Below are 20,216 nucleotides of genomic sequence, written 5' to 3' on the forward strand. Positions count from 1 at the left end.
TTGTTAATTCACTGTATAAGAAAAGGGTTATAGCCATGGAGATCAGAGAAGGAGATCTTTCACAGAAGCAGGAGTTTTGTGCCTGGAAAAGCTATTCCAGGAATTGTGCTGTGGAAGAGAACGCAAAACCTGAAGGCACCTGAGACAATCTGTAGATATTCTGCTGAGAATCCATTCAGGATGAAGCTGCCTGAAGTTATTTTGAAACTAAAATGTAGAATAAAAGATAACTACTGGCGACTGTTCCAGGCAAGAAGGCAAGTTCAACGCTCTTAAATTCAAACAAATAGAAAGCAACCAAGTCTATTCAGACCTCAAACCACGAATAAAATTCACAGTTCCAATACAGAAGAATAATCCATAGAAGTAAAACAATATCCGGTTTATTGGATCCTCGATGGTGAGCGCTTTCGCTTACAAGCTTTATCAAACCAGTAATGACCATTCACAAACAATACATATATATGTATATATATATATATGTGTATGCACACATCAAAACCCCATCCTACTAGCAAGGCTTAAACAATTAAACAATTAGTCAATACAGAAAATTAATTACTTTAAAGGTGCATGACTTAATATATATAAATGTTAATAAAATATATCATAATATATGCAGGCATACAAATTCTTCTAAAGCATCAAGAAATGAAACAAATATAAATATATGAATGAATAAATATATAAAAAATATGTAAAAAATATAAATATAAAACAGTATTAAACTCTATGCCTTCTATTCTTTAAGATAGGTTTTAAAGGGACCCTATCATTTATCCCTGGGGGGACATGTGCCTTAGTTTTAATAATCCATTGGGCTTCTACAGATTCTGTTAAGTTCTTAACATCTCCCCCTCTTATATTAGGTTCTAAGACCTGTAGTGCAGAGAAAGTAAATGTGTGAGTGTCATCTGTATTCAAAACATGTTTTGACAGGGCATTAACTTCAGATTTGATACGTATTTGATATGTGTGTGTTCTCTGATCCGTTCCTTGAACATCCTGTCTGTCTTCCCTACATAGAAAGATGGACATGACACATACCTAGCTATATAGACCAAATGCTTGGTTTCACAATTAGCATTCACTTTAATATTAATCAAATCCCCTGTCACAGGATGACTAAAAACAACCATATTCGAAATGTACTCACAAAAATTGCATTTTCTACAAGGTCTAGAGCCTGTAAACCTATGTACAACTTCTTTGCAACCCTTATCAGAGCAACATAGCAATCTGTGCAAATTACTCTTGTTTTTATATGCAAACCTTGGAAGCTCATCAATATGTTCAGAAACCTCAGGGTCCAATCTAAGAATGTCCCAATATTTATAAATAGGGCATCTAATAGAGCTTATGTCCTGCATATAATGTAAGGTAAATCTAATAGTCTCTTTGGCAGTATTTATGGTATCCATAGTATTAGATCTGTAATGAGCTATACCTGCTTCTGAAAAAATGGGAAGCGCTCTACTATGCCTTATAAAATCATCCAAAGCAAATTTTGAGAGAAAAATAGCTAAAGACTCAAAAGACAATCATAAGGCCTTCTTTAGCTATGTTAGAAACCTGGGAGGAAACTCCCAGATATGCTCAGAACTAGTTCAAAATGATGTGAAGATTACTGATCCTACAGACATTGCCAACATACTGGCTGACAGGTTCAGTGCAAACTTCTCCCCCTCCCCAAAAGGAGAGATATCTATACCAAGCGATTGCAGCCCCCAAACATCTCCAACGCCCAAGTGAGAACTGCTCTCTCCAAAGCAAAAAAACACAGCATCCATGGGACCTGATGGTGTCCCCGGCTGTGTGCTCCACGAACTCAACGAGGAATTAAACCCACAGCTAGGACAGCTGTTTAATCATAGTCTTACCTCTGGATACGTACCCAGGAGTGGCGCACTGCAACTGTGGTCCCACTTCACAAAGGTGGTGCCTCCACCGACCCTGGAAATTACCGGCCCATTAGCTTGACAAGCCTTATCTGCAAAGCCATGGAGAGGATCATAATGGACCTCATAAATAAAGACATAGGGAATTTGCAGACTTTGGATCCATCCCAGTTTGGCTTTGTCAAAGGCAGATCATGCCTTCTAAACTTGGTTGACTTTTTGAAACAGTCACCAAAGCCATTGATGAGGAAAGGCAGTCCATACAGCCTACCTCGATCTGGCGAAGGCCTTGATACAATAACCCACTCGGGTATCATTGAAAAACTCATCAGCTTAAATGTTAACCCATACATCACAAGATGGGTTGCAAACTGGCTGAGTGACAGAACCCACAGGGTCAGAGTTGGTGGCGCCATGTCAGACTCAAAGCCTGTCACAAGTGGTGTACCACAGGGCTCAGTCCTGGGCCCACTCTTGTTTGGCATCTACTTTTCCGTAGTACAAGCAAACACAGGAGGGTTATGGCTGACAAAGTTTGCAGATGACTGCAAACTGGGCGCCATAGTAGAAAACACATCTGACACAGATATCCTTCAAAAGGGTCTCACAGAAACGGAAAACTGGTGCCAGAGCCATGGCCTAAAGTTAAATGCCAAAAAATGCATAGTCATACCCTTCGGGAAAAACAAGGTTACCCCTAGTTACCAAATAGGTGGCAATCCACTGAGCACAGAAGAAGTTATCAGGGACCTGGGGACCCAGGTTGATAGTAGTCTGTCATTCGACACCCATGTAGCTAAAGTAGTTAGGAAGACCTTCTACATTGCCCACCTTATCATGAAGGGATTCTCATCTAGATCAAGGGAGGTCATAGTCTCCCTATACTCATCACTCATCAGACCAATGATTGAGTACAATGCCCCATTCAGAATGTATCTGACCCGACACTTGCAGCAGCTGGAGAGGCCACAAAGTTCCTCACCAAAAGGATAAAGGGTCTCAAACATCTGTCCTATGCTGCCCGACTGAAAGAACTCCAGCTCTATTCAGTCGCTTACCGCTTGCTCAGAGGTGACCTTTGCCTAACATACAAGGCCATGTCAAACCCAGATTTGATGAATATGCTTCACCTCAAAAAATCTAGATCCGTCAGAGCCACAAGGCGGAGACTTAAACCTCGACACGGCTATTAATAGGACGTGCTGGAGGGATAGATTCATCACCCAAAGACTCCCTATGCTGTGGAATAAAATCCCGGTATATGTGAGGCAGAGCACCTCACTGGCCTTGTTCAAGAGAAATCTTGACCAATGGATGGGAGATCGCAGATATACCCCAGGGATTACCTCAGTGTCACTGCTCAACAGAGGCACAGCAAAATAATGGGTATAGTTCCCCATACTAAAGGGGTGGCGTAAGCCACAAAACTATGGGCTAGGCTTGTAAATGCCCTCGGGCAGATAGCCTAGTATGAACCTATGAACCTATGAACCTATGAACCTTAAACACTTAACCTCTTCAAACGCAAAATTAATATCCTTTGAACTGTATCTCATATCACTAAATTTACATCCCAAATCCTTCAATTCTTGTTCAAATAGTACTGGGCATGGATTCAGTCTAGACACTCTCATGCCCTGACCCTTCAAAACATTTCTAAAAACATGTGGGGGATGCATACTATCCCTGCATAACAGGTCATTTCTGTAACAAGATTTACGATGAATCCCAGTGTTAAACTGACCATTATGTAGTCGCCAAATCTTAACATCAAGGAATGATATATTACTAGTAGAGTAATTCATGGTAAAATCAAGGAAGGATGTTAATTCATTCACTTCCTTTTCAAACCTATACAGTTCATCTAAGCCACCATGCCATAAGAAAAAAAGATCGTCCACGAACCGCTTATAAAAAACAACATGTTGTTGGTAACTTTCTAAACTAAACAGACCATTCTCCTCCCAATGAGCCATGACCAGATTGGCATAGCTATTGGCACAAGAAGTGCCCATAGCTACGCCATTCTTCTGTAAATAAAACACATCATGGAAAATAAATGCATTACTTTCCAAAACCATCTCCAAGAGGGCACAAATAAAATCTATTTTTGTTAAAGTCAGGTCAGAGTGCCTGCCCAAATAACTATGTAAAAATTGTAAACCTGTATCATTTGGAATTTTCGTGAACAAAGATTTCACGTCCATAGTAACAAGTATTAGCTCTAAACAATTATTCCATGGTCGTACAGCTTCATAAAACTCCAATAGAAAATCTTTGGAGTCTTTCAGTATGGTACTATGTTTACTTACATATGGTTTCAGTGCCTTCTCTAGATAAAAGGAGATATTCTCAGTAACCCAGCCACGTCCCGATACAATTGGTCTCATGGGTGGGTTATGCATATCTTTATGAATCTTGGGTAAACCCCTAATAATAGGGGTAGTTGGCTCTTCCAAGAATAAATAATTAAACAGTTGATAGTCAATAAGACCCATTTTATACATATCTTCTAGACTCCCATAAACACTACCAATAATTTTAGTTACCTCCTGTTTAGATACAACTTTATAAAACTCATTATCATCTAACATATCTAACATTCTCCTCTCATAGTCTGTTCTGTCAAAGACTACTATTGGACCCCCCTTATCAGCAGGTCTTATGGATATGTTGTTGTCATGCATCAACCCATAGAGTGCCTTAACCTGGCTACGTGTAAGATTATTCTTTAAAGATCTATCACAATTAATTTGCAATGAATACAATTCTTTTTCCACAGCTTTACTAAATACTTCAATAGAAGGATGTAGGTTAGGTACCATCAAAATCGGTTTTCTAAAAACTGGCATCCTATTAATAATATTAGTATTAGAAAACATCACTTTAAGCTGTAAATTTCTTGTAAATAATTTCAAATCTAAGATGGATTCAGCAATGGAACTTTCTTTAGACGGAATAAATGATAAACCTTTGTTTAGAACCTCCAAATCATAACTATCTAAAGGTCTGTGTGATAAGTTATTTTTTTTTTATTTTTATTTATTTTTATTTTACATTTGTTGACCGGGCTAGTCCAGCTGGATAATTTCCATTTTCAGTGGAGGCCCGGGGAGAAAAGCTCCACAGATTAAAACAAGGTTATAGAAATTAAATTCAAATCACAAACTCAGAAAGAAAATAAAACAGAGGCTAAACAAATAACGCCAGTCGATTAAATCCAAAACTTTTACTTGGTTAGCGCTTTCATACAGGACACTACCTGCACTTCTTCAGACAAAGTAAAATAAAGCACCTTACATTTTTATATATGGTACAAAGTACTTAGACCAAACCCACAATTAATTGGATAATTAAATTGATTCATCCAATTAAGTCAACAATGCAGCAACCACACAAAAGTTGACTTTAAAAAATAACATTCATCAAAAATATTTGTATAAAATTATTCATATGCAAATTCATCACAACCAAACATTACCTAACCCTAATTTCATTATATTATTATAAAATATAATAATAAATTTAGAAATATAAGCTATCTAAATATAAATTAAAAATAAATACATTTTATATTAATGGTGTCTGTTCTATACTATGTTAAAAATAATACTTATAGAAATTGAACATATACAATCAATGTTTGTGACATAGACAATGAGCAACCATGCATACTTATTAGTCTAGATCAAGTAATAGAAAATATGTGGTGCTATCTACATATTGAGAAAGGCATTAATTCTTTTAAAAACTACACTCCCTTCGGGTCATTTCATACATATTGTTTTTTTTTTTTTTTTAGAATAGGACACTCTCATGCCCTGACACCTTTAGATGAAGAGGTTAAGTGCTTAAGGCATAGTAGAGCGCTTCCCATTTTTTCAGAAGCAGGTATAGCTCATTACAGATCTAATACTATGGATACCATAAATACTGCCAAAGAGACTATTAGAATAGAATAGACTATACTATTAGAATAGAATAGAATATGCTAAGTTAACCTCTCCCACATTTTCTTGAGCGTGGGTTCTCTCAGATCATTGGTAGGGGCCTTCCTCTTTTGCCTGCCCCTGCTCATAGAGCGTTCCCTCCCTTTCTGACGAAACTCTGCTATAGGGAAAGGGTGAGGCAATTCTCCGACATCCCCCACATGTTTTTAGAAATGTTTTGAAGGGTCAGGGCATGAGAGTGTCTAGATTGAATCCATGCCCAGTACTATTTGAACAAGAATTGAAGGATTTGGGATGTAAATTTAGTGATAGGAGATACAGTTCAAAGGATATTAATTTTGCGTTTGAAGAGGTTAAGTGCTTAAGGCATAGTAGAGCGCTTCCCATTTTTTCAGAAGCAGGTATAGCTCATTACAGATCTAATACTATGGATACCATAAATACTGCCAAAGAGACTATTAGATTTACCTTACATTATATGCAGGACATAAGCTCTATTAGATGCCCTATTTATAAATATTGGGACATTCTTAGATTGGACCCTGAGGTTTCTGAACATATTGATGAGCTTCCAAGGTTTGCATATAAAAACAAGAGTAATTTGCACAGATTGCTATGTTGCTCTGATAAGGGTTGCAAAGAAGTTGTACATAGGTTTACAGGCTCTAGACCTTGTAGAAAATGCAATTTTTGTGAGTACATTTCGAATATGGTTGTTTTTAGTCATCCTGTGACAGGGGATTTGATTAATATTAAAGTGAATGCTAATTGTGAAACCAAGCATTTGGTCTATATAGCTAGGTGTGTGTCATGTCCATCTTTCTATGTAGGGAAGACGGACAGGATGTTCAAGGAACGGATCAGAGAACACACACATATCAAATACGTATCAAATCTGAAGTTAATGCCCTGTCAAAACATGTTTTGAATACAGATGACATTCACACATTTACTTTCTCTGCACTACAGGTCTTAGAACCTAATATAAGAGGGGGAGATGTTAAGAACTTAACAGAATCTGTAGAAGCCCAATGGATTATTAAAACTAGGGCACATGTCCCCCCAGAGATAAATGATAGGGTCCCTTTAAAACCTATCTTAAAGAATAGAAGGCATAGAGTTTAATACTGTTTTATATTTATATTTTTTACATATTTTTTATATATTTATTCATTCATATATTTATATTTGTTTCATTTCTTGATGCTTTAGAAGAATTTGTATGCCTGCATATATTATGATATATTTTATTAACATTTATATATATTAAGTCATGCACCTTTAAAGTAATTAATTTTCTGTATTGACTAATTGTTTAATTGTTTAAGCCTTGCTAGTAGGATGGGGTTTTGATGTGTGCATACACATATATATATATATATATATATATATATATATATATATATATATATGTATTGTTTGTGAATGGTCATTACTGGTTTGATAAAGCTTGTAAGCAAAAGCGCTCACCATCGAGGATCCAATAAACCTGATATTGTTTTACTTCTATGGATTATTCTTCTGTATTGGAACTGTGAATTTTATTCGTGGTTTGAGGTATGAATAGACTTGGTTGCTTTCTATTTGTTTGAATTTAAGAGCGTTGAACTTGCCTTCTTGCCTGGAACAGTCGCCAGTAGTTATCTTTTATTCTACATTTTATTTAATCTTGCAACATTACTACTGGTGGTCGAGTGGATACCGTATGCAACTTGTTTTTTTTTTATCATTCTTATTTTGAAACTAAACCTAGACTAGCATGAGAGATTGCAGAGTTTCTGTTATTTCTGTTTCATGTCCTGAAAATTTGCACAACTGTAATGTAATGTTATTTTACCTACTGTCAAAAATAGCATTATTTTCTGGACAAAAGGCTTTGCTGACTTGTGTCTGAGTTGGAGAACATAAGCCTTGCACCTTGACCGAATCCAGACAGCATCCCATCTGTTGTGAGAATCTAGACTGGATAAGGAAAAGCAAAGGACCTCTCCTCACATTTTTGAACTATCTCTTAACTCTGTTTAACTTGTTTGAAAAGAGAGGGAATCAGAGTGAACTCCTTTTGTGCTTTGGGTTTCCTGACTCTAAAGACTCTTGTGATGTTGATGGCATTTTTGCACATGAAGTCTTGCTTGCTGCGACCCTGTGGCCTTACAGGAAGAGGAAACTCCTTTTTTTTCAAAATAAACTCACCTGATGCCAGCCACAACAGAAATAACCTGTCAAAACTTTGTCAGGAGGTTAGATTCCCCCTCACAAGCACTATTTGCCATGATGTGTGAAATTTGACACAGCTCTGATTTGTGACATTGAGACTTTCATAGAATTATGAGGGTATAAATTAACCCAGGGAATGTGCTTTAATCAAATAGGATGTTAAGATGAAACAGATACTCCAGACACTGAATCTAATATAAAGCAACTTTATTGGGGGGTGCAAGCCTCATGCAGTATAATATGCACTCTAGAACCCCTTAAATGCACTAACAAACTCAGTGGTCAATGCATCTTGATTAAAGGAGACATTCTCCAATACAATGACATAGAGGTTCACTGAAAAAACATATTACTGGAATCTGTGGTGGTGAATTAAATTGTTCCTGAATTTCTGTTGTTCATGGGGAGCTTTTTTAGGACAACTCTTCTACCTAGTGGATTTCTAGTCTCATTAGCAATATTTTAGCATGCATTTGACCACTCTTTGTATACTCATGTTTCTATATGTTCATCACACCCACCTGGGCATAAGATTTTTATGATTTGCTGTATACATACCAGTTACAAAGTGACAGAATCATGATTCTATTGCAATGCTGTCTTAAGAAATTAAACAGAATGGTCACCATCAGCACTGATCTTTTATACTGTCACTGGGCTATGTTTAACTTCCTAACATTCAGCTGTCCTACTAAGTTTTTATATGCTTATTTTTTTACCTAGGCAAACTACTGAATTTCCCATACAGCTTTTTAGCCCTCTAAGGAAACAAGTTTAAACACTACGACCTAAAAAGCTGGCAAATTGATAAAAACAAAAGTTGTTTATCTCCATCAACCACAGACTGGTTAGAATCTCAGAAACCAGGGGATCGTACAGGGAGGGAAAACTAACAGCTGCACCCCAGCTCTTTTTTCTAGGGTGCAAATTTGGCTCCTCCTACTGTAAAAGTAGGAGCAGGTTTTACTGGAGGGTCAAGAATAGCTTTGAATATGTAGGTAGCCAAAGTTGATTGGCTATGGAGCACACTGCATGACTTGCAAAATAGTTCTGAATGTACAGGACTCCAAAGCTGACTGGCTGTGAGGAGCATTGTATGATTTGAAGTATAGCTCTCCATATACCATATACAGGGAGTCAAAGATGATTGGTTTTGATTCACACCACATGACTTGAAGGATAGTCCTGCAGATATATATATATATATATATATATATATAGGGACCTAAAAGTGATTGGCTATGGGGGACATTGCATGACTTGAAGAATAGCTCCAAATGTACAGACAGACAAAGCTGTTTGGCTGTGGGGTACGCTGTATAACTTGAAGGAATCACAAGATACACGTATATGAGACCTTTCATTGGAAGTATAAATTTGTGGTTCATGATCAGGGTCAGTTCACAAAAGGAAATGTTGTTTTCTTCCAATATACAATGAACAATGTAGCTATCTGTACCACTGACCTCCATCACTGTCTAGAAGGGAAATGGAAGCAAATAAGATACTTCCTCCCTGGTTGAGGGGTGCACACACTATTAAATTATACAAAAGCTACAGCCTACAAATGAGTGAGTACAAACATTCAGTGGCCTGAAATCAAATGAGGGTCAGAAGCTCAAAAATAAGTAAAAAAAAAAATTTAGTCTGAATTGCAATGTCATGTCAGGATTGTTCATGGCCCATTTGGTGAAATGCACTTTAATTTATTTTTTTCCTGAATCTGTTTTGTGGAAATCTTCCATTTAAATGAAATGCAATATGGTTGAATCCAATTGGTGTAATACGGGTATAAGCTATAGGTTTTAAAGTTAGAAATGGCATTTGCTTTGGGGTTATAACTAAGGTCTTGTTTTGTTTACACTGAGAGGGATGTTAAGAATAAACTTCTCTCTCTAAAGTCAGTTTCTCTGAACAAGCACACAATCCAGTGGTTCCAATCCTACCTGACTGGCAAACAATAGACTGCATTATGGCAGGGCAATTTATCCAGCCAGCTACCTCTCACTCTTGGTGTCCCACAAGGTTCCATACTAGGTCCACTACTCTTTTCTATTTTCATCAACAACCTTCACACTGCTATCCTTAAAGTTACCTGCATTCAATACACAGATGATTCCACTCTCATCTGCTCGGCCACCTCCCCATCTGACCTGCAAATCTTAACCCAAAACACATTTAACACTATTGAAAAATGGCTCTCCAACCAACATCTACTGCTGAACCCCAATAAAACTAAACTTATGCTCTTCACCCCCACTAGTAGATCCACCCCATTTTCATTCACTGTTACATCCAACAATGGTACTACTTTCTCCCCAGATACCCATACAAAGCATCTAGAGGTTATTATAGACAATAATCTTAACTTTGACCTACAGGTCAACAAAACCATACAGACCATCAATAAGAAGCTTGGATGTCTGTATAGAAACAAATAATTTTTAACCCCATAGGCTAGAATTGCAGTCGCCCAGTCACACCTACTCTCTACTCTTATTTATGCCTCTCCTGTACTCTCAAACCTTAATAAATCTGAACTGAATAAGCTCTCCCATAGCTACAACCATATTGCCAGATTCGCCACTGGCTCCACCTATAGAACCCATCACTGCCAGAACCTGAAACAACTAGAGTGGCTAGAACTTCCCAGCTTAATTCAACCAAATCAATTCTTAATAGCCCACAAAATTCTTTACCACCCTGAGGTTACCCCCTCACTCATAAATATTATAAAGCCATACAACAACTTGAGGTCACTATGATCTGCCAACAAACTATTGGCCCAAACCTACAAAGCTAATAACTCAGCTGGTGAATCCCTGTTTGCCAACTTTGTTTGCAAAACCTGGAATTCTCTGCCAAATTATATAACTGTTCAATCCTCCATAAGTCTCTTCAAGAAAAGCATCAAACAGTATTTCAAAGTGAACTGGCTTTGTCCATGTACCAACCCTGATTAAGCTATAAAATGAAATCATATCTGAATAATATCTTAACTTAACTACGTACTGTACCAGTCTGATGTGTTTTGCTTTAATGTGTCTGACCATGTAAATTGTGAGTCCCTTTTGGGAACATTACTAAAACATTGTATATAACTCTTTGTCTTATATTTTCTATGTAACTAACTTGATGTGTAATATTTGTAATTATTGTGTAATATTTGTAATTATTGTGTAATATTTGTAATATTGTCTATTGGAGCTTTTCTCCTCGGGCCTCCACTGAAAATGGACATATATCCAGTCGGACTATCCCTGTAAACAAATGTAAAATAAAATAAATAAATAAATAAATAGGTTTAGGTTAAGTCTTTGGTTAGAATTAGGTTTGAGGTTTGATTTAGACTTAGGGCTAGGGTTTGGATTATGATTACATTTAGGGCAACATTTTTATGTGATTTTTGATGACTATTGCCTTTTGATCAGACAGTTTTCAGTTTTTCTTTTTTTTTTTTTTTTTTTTAGACTTATTGACATTTGATGTCATAGAGCTGTCCTAGTCTCAGCCATGTCCATACATGTGCATTGCTCAGTGACATATGTCAAAATAATTTGGTATGACCCTTATCCATGAAGCTATAGTGCACAATACTTCAGGTCTTGGAACTCCTTGAAACTGAAAGTATTATTCAATTCTTCTGATAATGATTCAACTGACTTTACTAAAGCAGATTTTGTCTCCTTAATGGTACCACTCATTTCTCCCTGTAGTGTACAGTTGTCTGGGTTTTATCACTTCAGTAAACGTCAGTAAAACATGACCTTTTTATGTACAGCCCACTGTCACGGAGTCACATGGTACCCACATCATTTCTCACAATCACTCCTTCTGTGAGTCAGAGTTCTACTAAACACATTCTACAACAGATTCATCTTGAGCCTTCCTCCTTCCCTAGCATTTTTATTGTACTCTCCTTTTGTTAAGCAATAACCCACAACTGTGCATGTGTATATCAAAATTTATACATAGTTGGTGTAGTTTGGGTGAAGCCAGAGTAAATAAACAAATCCTTCTATACTAACAAACAAGAGCGGATTATTGCTATTATACAATTACATTATTTAAGGAAAAAAAATCTTACCTTTTCCAATAATGATACTCTATTAAAATTATTTAGTGCTTTTCTACAGATTGCCTAGGGCACTTAGTTGATGTGCTGTGCATGCCGTGCATGAAACAGCTCCATAGAAGTTTGTGTCTGTGCCTCCTGCACTTCTAATCATTGAGGACTGAAGTTATAAGTAAGTTGTTGTGGAGCTGGTCGTACAGTTCCCAGCATAGAAAGCTGAGGGTTTTTTCTAAATATGCATACTTTTGTAGCCTGCTCCATTGAGCAGAATATTACTTTATGATTTTTTAAAGCGTGTTGAATTCTCCATCTAGTGGTGTGGAAAAAGAAAGCTAAACGTCTTTTTTCTTTTTTTAAATCTTAAATTAATACTCTGCTGCATGGAGTTGGTTACAAGGATGGCATTATGGAGCATATTCCAACAGAAAGACCAACCTCACAGTGACCGGTATATGCTTGATTTACAATGGGTACGCTGATTGGGCCTTTGTTTCTATATTTCCTGTCTGCTCAAAATAAGGAATATGCAGTAGTAACCACATTGTAAGTAAGTCTGTTTTAATGAAGGGCAGCTATGAATTCAGAGGGCAAATGACCATTTAGAAAGCTTTCTGCAATGCAAACAAAAGCAAAAAATGTGATCAGTTTTATATATATATATATATATATATATATATATATATATATATATATATATATTGTAAAAAAATGCCGTAATGAAGAAACACATTATAAATAGCTAAACTTCAATAATACCAGGTATCCGACCATAAAAAATACACTGAGGCTCAAAACTGATAGAATTTAACTTACGTTCTTTATGCTTTTAAGAACTCCATCAGAATACAATGCAAAACTTTGGTAGGATGTTACATATAAGAAAAAATGAAATGTGAGCGTACAGTAACCAATGGAATGCAAAGAATGATTATGTACAGTACCCATTAAGTTTAAGTGTAGTACCTTAAAATTGCCAATAAGCTTACAAATATTTATATATAATACATCATGCTTGAGTTACATAGCATGCATGAATAAATGAATGTTTAATTATACCATTTGAGTGCACACTTAATATTGATAGTTTAATTTAAACCAGGGTATATTTCAGCACCAAGAAGAAGTTGCCACTTAAGCTCTCTCAGTTCCAGAAAGACATCAGTATTTCCAAAAAATGGATCTGTTTGTTCAAGAATAATAAACTTAAAAGAGCCATTATAAGTAGTGAAATGCTTTGCCAAAGCATTATTAGGGTTAGCAGTTCTAATGGCCGTCAAGTGTTCTTTGACTCTGACAGTTTTATTGATGTTTTTCCAACATAAAAGCAAGTGCAGGCAGAGCGCACTGCAGCATGTACTACTGAAACAGTATGACAATCAATGTGTCTTGGAAAGTGTATGCTATATTTTATATGTTGAAAGGTGTATTGTGAACCGATAGGGATGTGAGGACATATAACACAATTGTTACAGTTAAACATGCCTTTAATTTCAGTGGTATTAGTTATAGGTTCTTAAGTGTGCACTCAAATGGTATAATTAAACATTAATTTATTCATGCATGCTATGTAACTCATGCATGATGTATTATATGTAAATATTTGTAAGCTTATTGGCAATTTTTAAGTACTACACTTAACCTTCAATGTATTTTTTATGGTTGGATACCTGTTATTATTGAAGTTTACCTCTATATATATATATATATATATATATATATATATATATATATATATCCATCAGACTTATTTGTACAGTGCTTATTATTGCAAGAAGTCAGCATAATGGATACTTGTACAACAAAGCGTACTGATGCTGTAAGCATGAATAAATATGCCTAATATGCATTACATTACAACCCACTAAATGGACATCTTACGAACCTCTCTAAGTAATTGCAACACATCTTTATTGATTTCTATCCTCAAAACAATCATAATACATATTTTATAAACAAATCTTAAGATGTAGATCAGACTATTGAAAGGTGATATACCCTAGATTTACATTTATTTTACAACTGAAGAAAAGTGTGAAATTAAATCACACTTTGTATAATATATATATACATATATGTATATAGGATCATAAGATCATAGGAATTTACTATGACCTCCATGTCCCTGGATAAGATACCCTTAGAAATGATGTGTGCCTTGTAGAAAGCTATCTGTACAATGGAGGCAATATGGTTGTCAAAAGTCAGTTTGCTATCAACCTGGGTGCCCAAGTCCCTCATGACTGATAGCATACTTAGGATCTTGTTATTAATGTGATAATTTGTGGGGATGTCACTCAGCCCAAAGGGGATGATGATGATGATGATGATGATGCATTTTTTGGCATTCAGTCTGAGGCCATGTTTCTGGCACCAGTCATTTGTTTGGGTGAGACCCTCTTGGAGGATGTCCACATCACTAGGGGAATTAATGGCAGTGTCCAGCTTGCAGTCATCTGTAAACTTGGTCAGTCATAGCCAACTGGTTTTGGCCTGCACTTCAGAAAAGTATATCCAAAGCAACAGAGGCCCCAAGACCAAGCCCTGGCGTACACTGCTGACTACAGGTCTACTGCTTGAAGTGAGTTCCCCTATTTTGACTAGGTGGTTTCAATCAGTGAACCAGTTTGCTACCCAACTGGTATCATATGGATTGATGTCTAGTTGAGAGAGTTTATCTCTTATACCCAAGTGGGGAATAGTATTGAAGGCTTTGGCCAGGTCAAGGTAGGCAGGGTGCACCATCTTCCCCTCGTCCATGGCTTTGGTGATTGTCTCAAAGAAGTTGACCAAATTTAACAGGCATGACCTCCCATTGATGAAACTAAACTGTGAGGGATCGAGTGTTTGGAAATTGCCAATGTCCTTGTTAATGAGGTCCATGATAATCTGCTCCATGGCTTTGCAGATCAGGCTAGTTAGGCTGATGGGTCTATAATTTCCTGGATGTGTGAATGCTCCACCTTTGTGCAAAAGGATGACAGTCACAGTCCTCCACTTGGCTGGGTCAAAGATGGTACTCAGGCTTTGGCTGAATAGGATGCCTAATGATGCTGCAAGTTCCTGCCTGAGTTCATGTAGGATGCAGCCTGGGATGTTATGTATTTTTTGCCTTTGAGAGGGTAGTGATGACTTACTCCCTAGAGATAAGGGGAGGGAGGCAGGTGATGGGGATGTCCTGATTTACTGATGGGAGGAGAGAGGGGTGAATTTTTCACTGAACCTGTCTGCCAGCAGGTTGGCTATATCTACAGCGTTGTGTATGCAGTGTCCTTCACCACCAGTTCTGAGCAGATCTAAGTGCTTCCTTTGAGATTGTGGACATATGTGAAGAAGGCCTTATATTTGTCTTTAGTATATGTGGCCAGTTTAGACTCGAAGTTTGCTTTGGAGGATTTCACTAGTGCTCTTATTTGCTTGTTCAGGCTAAGGAGAGATTGCTTTCAATTAGGCACCTGCTCCTTCTTGGTCCAGGACAGCAATATTTTCCTTTATTATAGATTTTATTTATTGCAGATGTCCACCAGACAAGTTTACTCTTCCTTGAGGAGGAGGATTTTGTCCTGTTGGGTATTCCTGATTCCATGCAGCTATATAAATGCACTTATAGTACTTTGGTGTAGGCTTAGACATATGTGCCAGTTCCTATTGAGGGGGAGAGTGCTGTAGTTGTGGAGGCTGAAATCAGCTTTAGAGAAGTTTTTTGTTTAACCCTAGCTGGGGGGGAGGGGTTGGGGAGATGGTGACTTCAAAAAGTGATCACTTTGTGGTCGGATCTTACCAGGGAGGATGACACTGTAGGGATGCTACAGTGGTTACTCATTTTGGTTAATACCAAGTCAAAAATATTTTCACATCTTTTGGAGGTGTCGACCAGCTCCTCTTATCTCTATGGAGAAAGTCATCACTGCCCTCTCAAAGGGGAAAAATACAGCCTACATGGGACTCTATAACATCCCAGGCTTCATCCTACATGAACTCAGGCAGGAACCTGCAGCACTAAGGCATTTGCACTGATGAAATCACTGGAAAACACTAATAGAGCTGAATCTATTATAGTTTATTACCTTTGGAACTTGTAGTACAGTTAATCCTTTATCTAGAGAGGCCTAGCTGTTTCTTTGTATACATGTGTCTACTTCTAAATTTTGAGCTTTCAAAATGTCGAGTTTCTTATGGTTGAGACCATAACATCAAAGTTTTGAAACTTCGAAATTTAAATTAAAAACATCTTTTTTTTTTACATATATATATATATATATATATATATATATATATATATATATATATATATATATATACACACATATATATATATATATATATATATATATATATATATATATTTAAACTGAAACATGCTAATCCATTCAATCTACCCCATTACTCTAAAGATTTGCAAAGATGTGATTCTTTAGAGTAGTTAATTGTAAATCATATTCCATTCATATTGTTATACATGTATTATGCACTTGTTATATTAGACTGAGTACAAAAACAGAGCAGTTTAAGTTCCCTCTGCATGGTCTGTCAGTTTCGATCAATAATAAAAAATGGTCAAGCACTTTTTAAGGTAGTATAAATGTATAGTGTGATTTGATAAAGAAAAAACAGGAACAGTTTATCTGAAGCACAGCTAGCTGGAGAGTCAATTATGGTCCCTGCTGTGCAGCTGCAGACATGATTTGTTTTTATCTTCCGTAGATCTTCTCTGAAGGAGCAGAGCCCGCTACGTATTGTGGTGAAACAAGTACAGATACAGAGGAGGTCCCTGGAGATAAAGTAACTTATTCAACTGGCAACACCATGTCCGTGGTGTTTAAATCTGACTACTCCAATGAAAAGCGATTTACTGGATTCAGAGCTTTTTATGTTGCGGAAGGTATGTGCGGTCCCAATGGGAGTGTTTCATTCAGCAAATAAAGCAGATTGTTTACCATTTCAAAGATAACACTTAAAAATGTTACTTCAGTATGAAAAAGTTGTAAGCACAGAATATGCCTAAAGTTGTAACAATTTAAAACTAAAGTTTTGGCAAACAGATTATCTGTTTTAAAATATCCCTACTGAGGCCAAGCAGTTTGAATTTAATACATTACTTTAAAAAAGTGCAGCCCCAGACATAAAATGCATTCTGATAAGATGGCTTTTTAAATCAAGTAGGTCTAGCAAGTTCCCTGAGGTAAAGGCATTCCCTATGATACAAGGACATGTTTATCAGTGAGGAGTGCCTAGCATTCCTTCAGTTCCTTATGGGAAAAGCACAACCTAAGTAAAATGTTACAAATGGAGAATTCACTTTTTTCTGAGCTTATCTACTGCCGTACTGCTACAGATTTGTTATTCATTTCCTTACTGAAGTCTTGCATTTGTCACATGACCTTTGTACAGTACGGTGTTAAAAGAATTTGTTAAATGGATCTGTCAAAAGGAAAACTGCATATATTTGGCTGCATTCATAAAAACTGATGTTTAGTACTGTTGTGTGGAGCACAACTGTACTGGCACATAGTAGCACGCTTGGGGTAGGTCACAGGAGTGTGGCGAAATTGATATGTCTATGGCAACAGAGCAAAGACATGGTGTGTCAGGTTTTGTGAACCACTCTAAGTTATGCTAATGCGACATTATTTATGAAGAGACAATTCACTGTAAAGTGTGTTAGCAAAGTGGCTAAAATAGGCTCCTATTTACCAGTATTTTCAATGTGTGACTGAGGGACAGGAGTCATAGGCTGAGTCATGGAATTTGCCATAGTGTATGCTATTTAGAGGTGAGCAGATCGCTGTCATGACTTTCTGTAATCCTTATGGATGAAGAGGGATCTCTGGACATTAAAGGACATGCAATGCTGCTAAGCAATCCCTTCATTTTAAATATATTTAATGATAACCCAAAAAAGAATTCCCAAATTTCACAAAAATCTTTACCATCACCATTTAGGCCAATAGTGTTAGAAAAGGATTCTAAAATGTAGCCTTTAGCTATGGCTATAGAACAGTATTTGAAACCAGTTGCCTATAAAATTAAACCTATACTTTGCAACACTTTTGATTTTTTTGAACAGGTTAAAAAGATGTTTCTGTGTAGAAGGACTTTTTTTTTCCCCTTACAATGGATGTAGTGTCTTAGGGTCTCTGTACACAATTATTTCAGTGGAAGAAGTTATTGAAACACGAATTATTGAAATAGGTTAAATGATGTTTTAATACTAAAGTATTATTTACACTACTGAATATTGTGATAACTAATACTTTTTTGCTTTAAAATACACTTTATATCAACACATTTCTGCTGCTTCCATGGCTGTGATTATGCAAATGTGTAAATGTTCCTGTATGATAATCTTTGACAGTCATTTGCCAGATAAGTGTAATAGTTTAATTTGTAACTGCTATATCTAACTATACACCATTACTATTGAAAAGCCACAGCCCTGAAGATATGCTCAGGTAGCAATCACTGGACACAGTATAGTAAAATATGTAAATATTCATACAGTGTCAATACTATCCACAGATTACTAAATATTTGTTTTAATCTAATAGCTATTGGAATGTGTGCTGGTACATGGGTACTATGACACCTCCTCTCTGGGCCAGTAATCAAGGAGCCTGAATCCTCACCACTAACACTGGAAAGGGACATTCACTTGAAACAAGAATATATACACCTGGTATTTCCAGATGCAACTCTCTGCATCAAGCACAATTTCTCTTAACAGCACACAGGGAACACACTCAATCTGGGGTCTGGATTTCTCTCTCTGTCTCTCTACAGGTTCCCAATAAGACTCCCTACTGGCACAGTTATAGTGTTGAGTCATCAGCCAAGTGTCCAAGCCAAGTCTTCCAGCACTTGCTCTGTGAAACCAATGCTTCGTGTCCCTGCTCCAAGCAGCTGATACACACTCTTTGAGATTTGATTTTCACACACACACTATGCTCCCTTCTGCCCAGACTATAAGGTAGTAGCAGAACCACCAGTCACTCCAAAGTCAGCTACTCTAAGGCTCTTGCAAGGGTACTCAATTATACTGAGTGAAATTAATATTAATACAAATGGTAGTTTGACCAACAGCAAGGCTTTCGGGAGTGGCCAGAGCTATCACCAAATAAATATAAGTACTCTCAAAGGTTAAAATATTCTCTAAAGGACCGGCCACAATGAAAACTGTAAATATATTTTATAATAAATAATAAAAGAAAATAAAGATACTAAATATCTATTTACAAAAAATACCAAAGTTTTAGCACAGGAAATATTAAAATGAAACAAATGAACACATTCACACAGATACAGAAAAAGAGTACTTAACTAGTCTCACTATATTTTCCTGACTGATATAAGGAATTACTATTCCCTGGTCACTTAATAGAGTAAGGCAAAATGAAGCAGATGAGGGGTCCTTCCTTGTCAGGTTCCTAAAACAGAGTACAATGACACTTCAGTCTTACCTACTATTAAAATATCATTTTTAGTGATGGATTGCAGAATGACATCACATACATCTGATCATCTGACTTTGGGTTCCCATGCTACCCCCCTTGGCTAGAAGCTGTCAGGATTTGGCACATATGTGTCAATAACACACACACACACACACACACACACACACACACACACACACACACACACACACACACACACACACACACACACACACACACACACACACACAGAGCATTGCTAAGATCTGCTGTATCTCCTGGAAGTCATAAAACAATTTCAAACCTCCACCCGTCCAAAGTAGCAATTAGTTCACTCCAAAAACAATACAAAAAACGTCCTAGTACAGATTTTTTGTCTCTGGCTGCATTGAGAACTGTAAGATACAATATGGCCTAAATTAAGTAATTTAATTTCTTACCATTTTTCAAAGTCAGGTGGCCTGAGATTAACATCTTCTCTTCCAGTATGCTCTGTAATAATATATATGTTTCAACATTTACAATAATACATGTGCATTTCTTCCTCTGTCCAGCAGGACACACTGTTAATACATTTTTAACACAAACAGCTTTACAAATATATTTTCAACATAAGCATCTGTACAAATCAGTTTGATATTCAAATAAC

At 36.7% G+C, this 20,216-nt stretch overlaps 1 protein-coding gene across 1 annotated transcript in view; it reads left to right on the top strand.

Annotated features, from left to right (window-relative positions):
• The window catches only part of MASP2 (MBL associated serine protease 2), a 900,261-nt gene that overhangs the window by 117,879 nt on the left and 762,166 nt on the right, over positions 1-20,216 (top strand). Inside the window, exon 3 of the mRNA XM_044063217.1 lies at positions 16,842-17,019. Within this exon, the coding sequence (XP_043919152.1) occupies positions 16,842-17,019 (178 nt within the window). The remainder of the gene's footprint in view (positions 1-16,841; positions 17,020-20,216) is intronic.

This window comes from Protopterus annectens, chromosome 2.part1, assembly GCF_019279795.1.
Source record: "Protopterus annectens isolate FY-2018-M chromosome 2.part1, PAN1.0, whole genome shotgun sequence".
Classification (NCBI taxonomy): Eukaryota; Metazoa; Chordata; order Ceratodontiformes; family Protopteridae; genus Protopterus; species Protopterus annectens.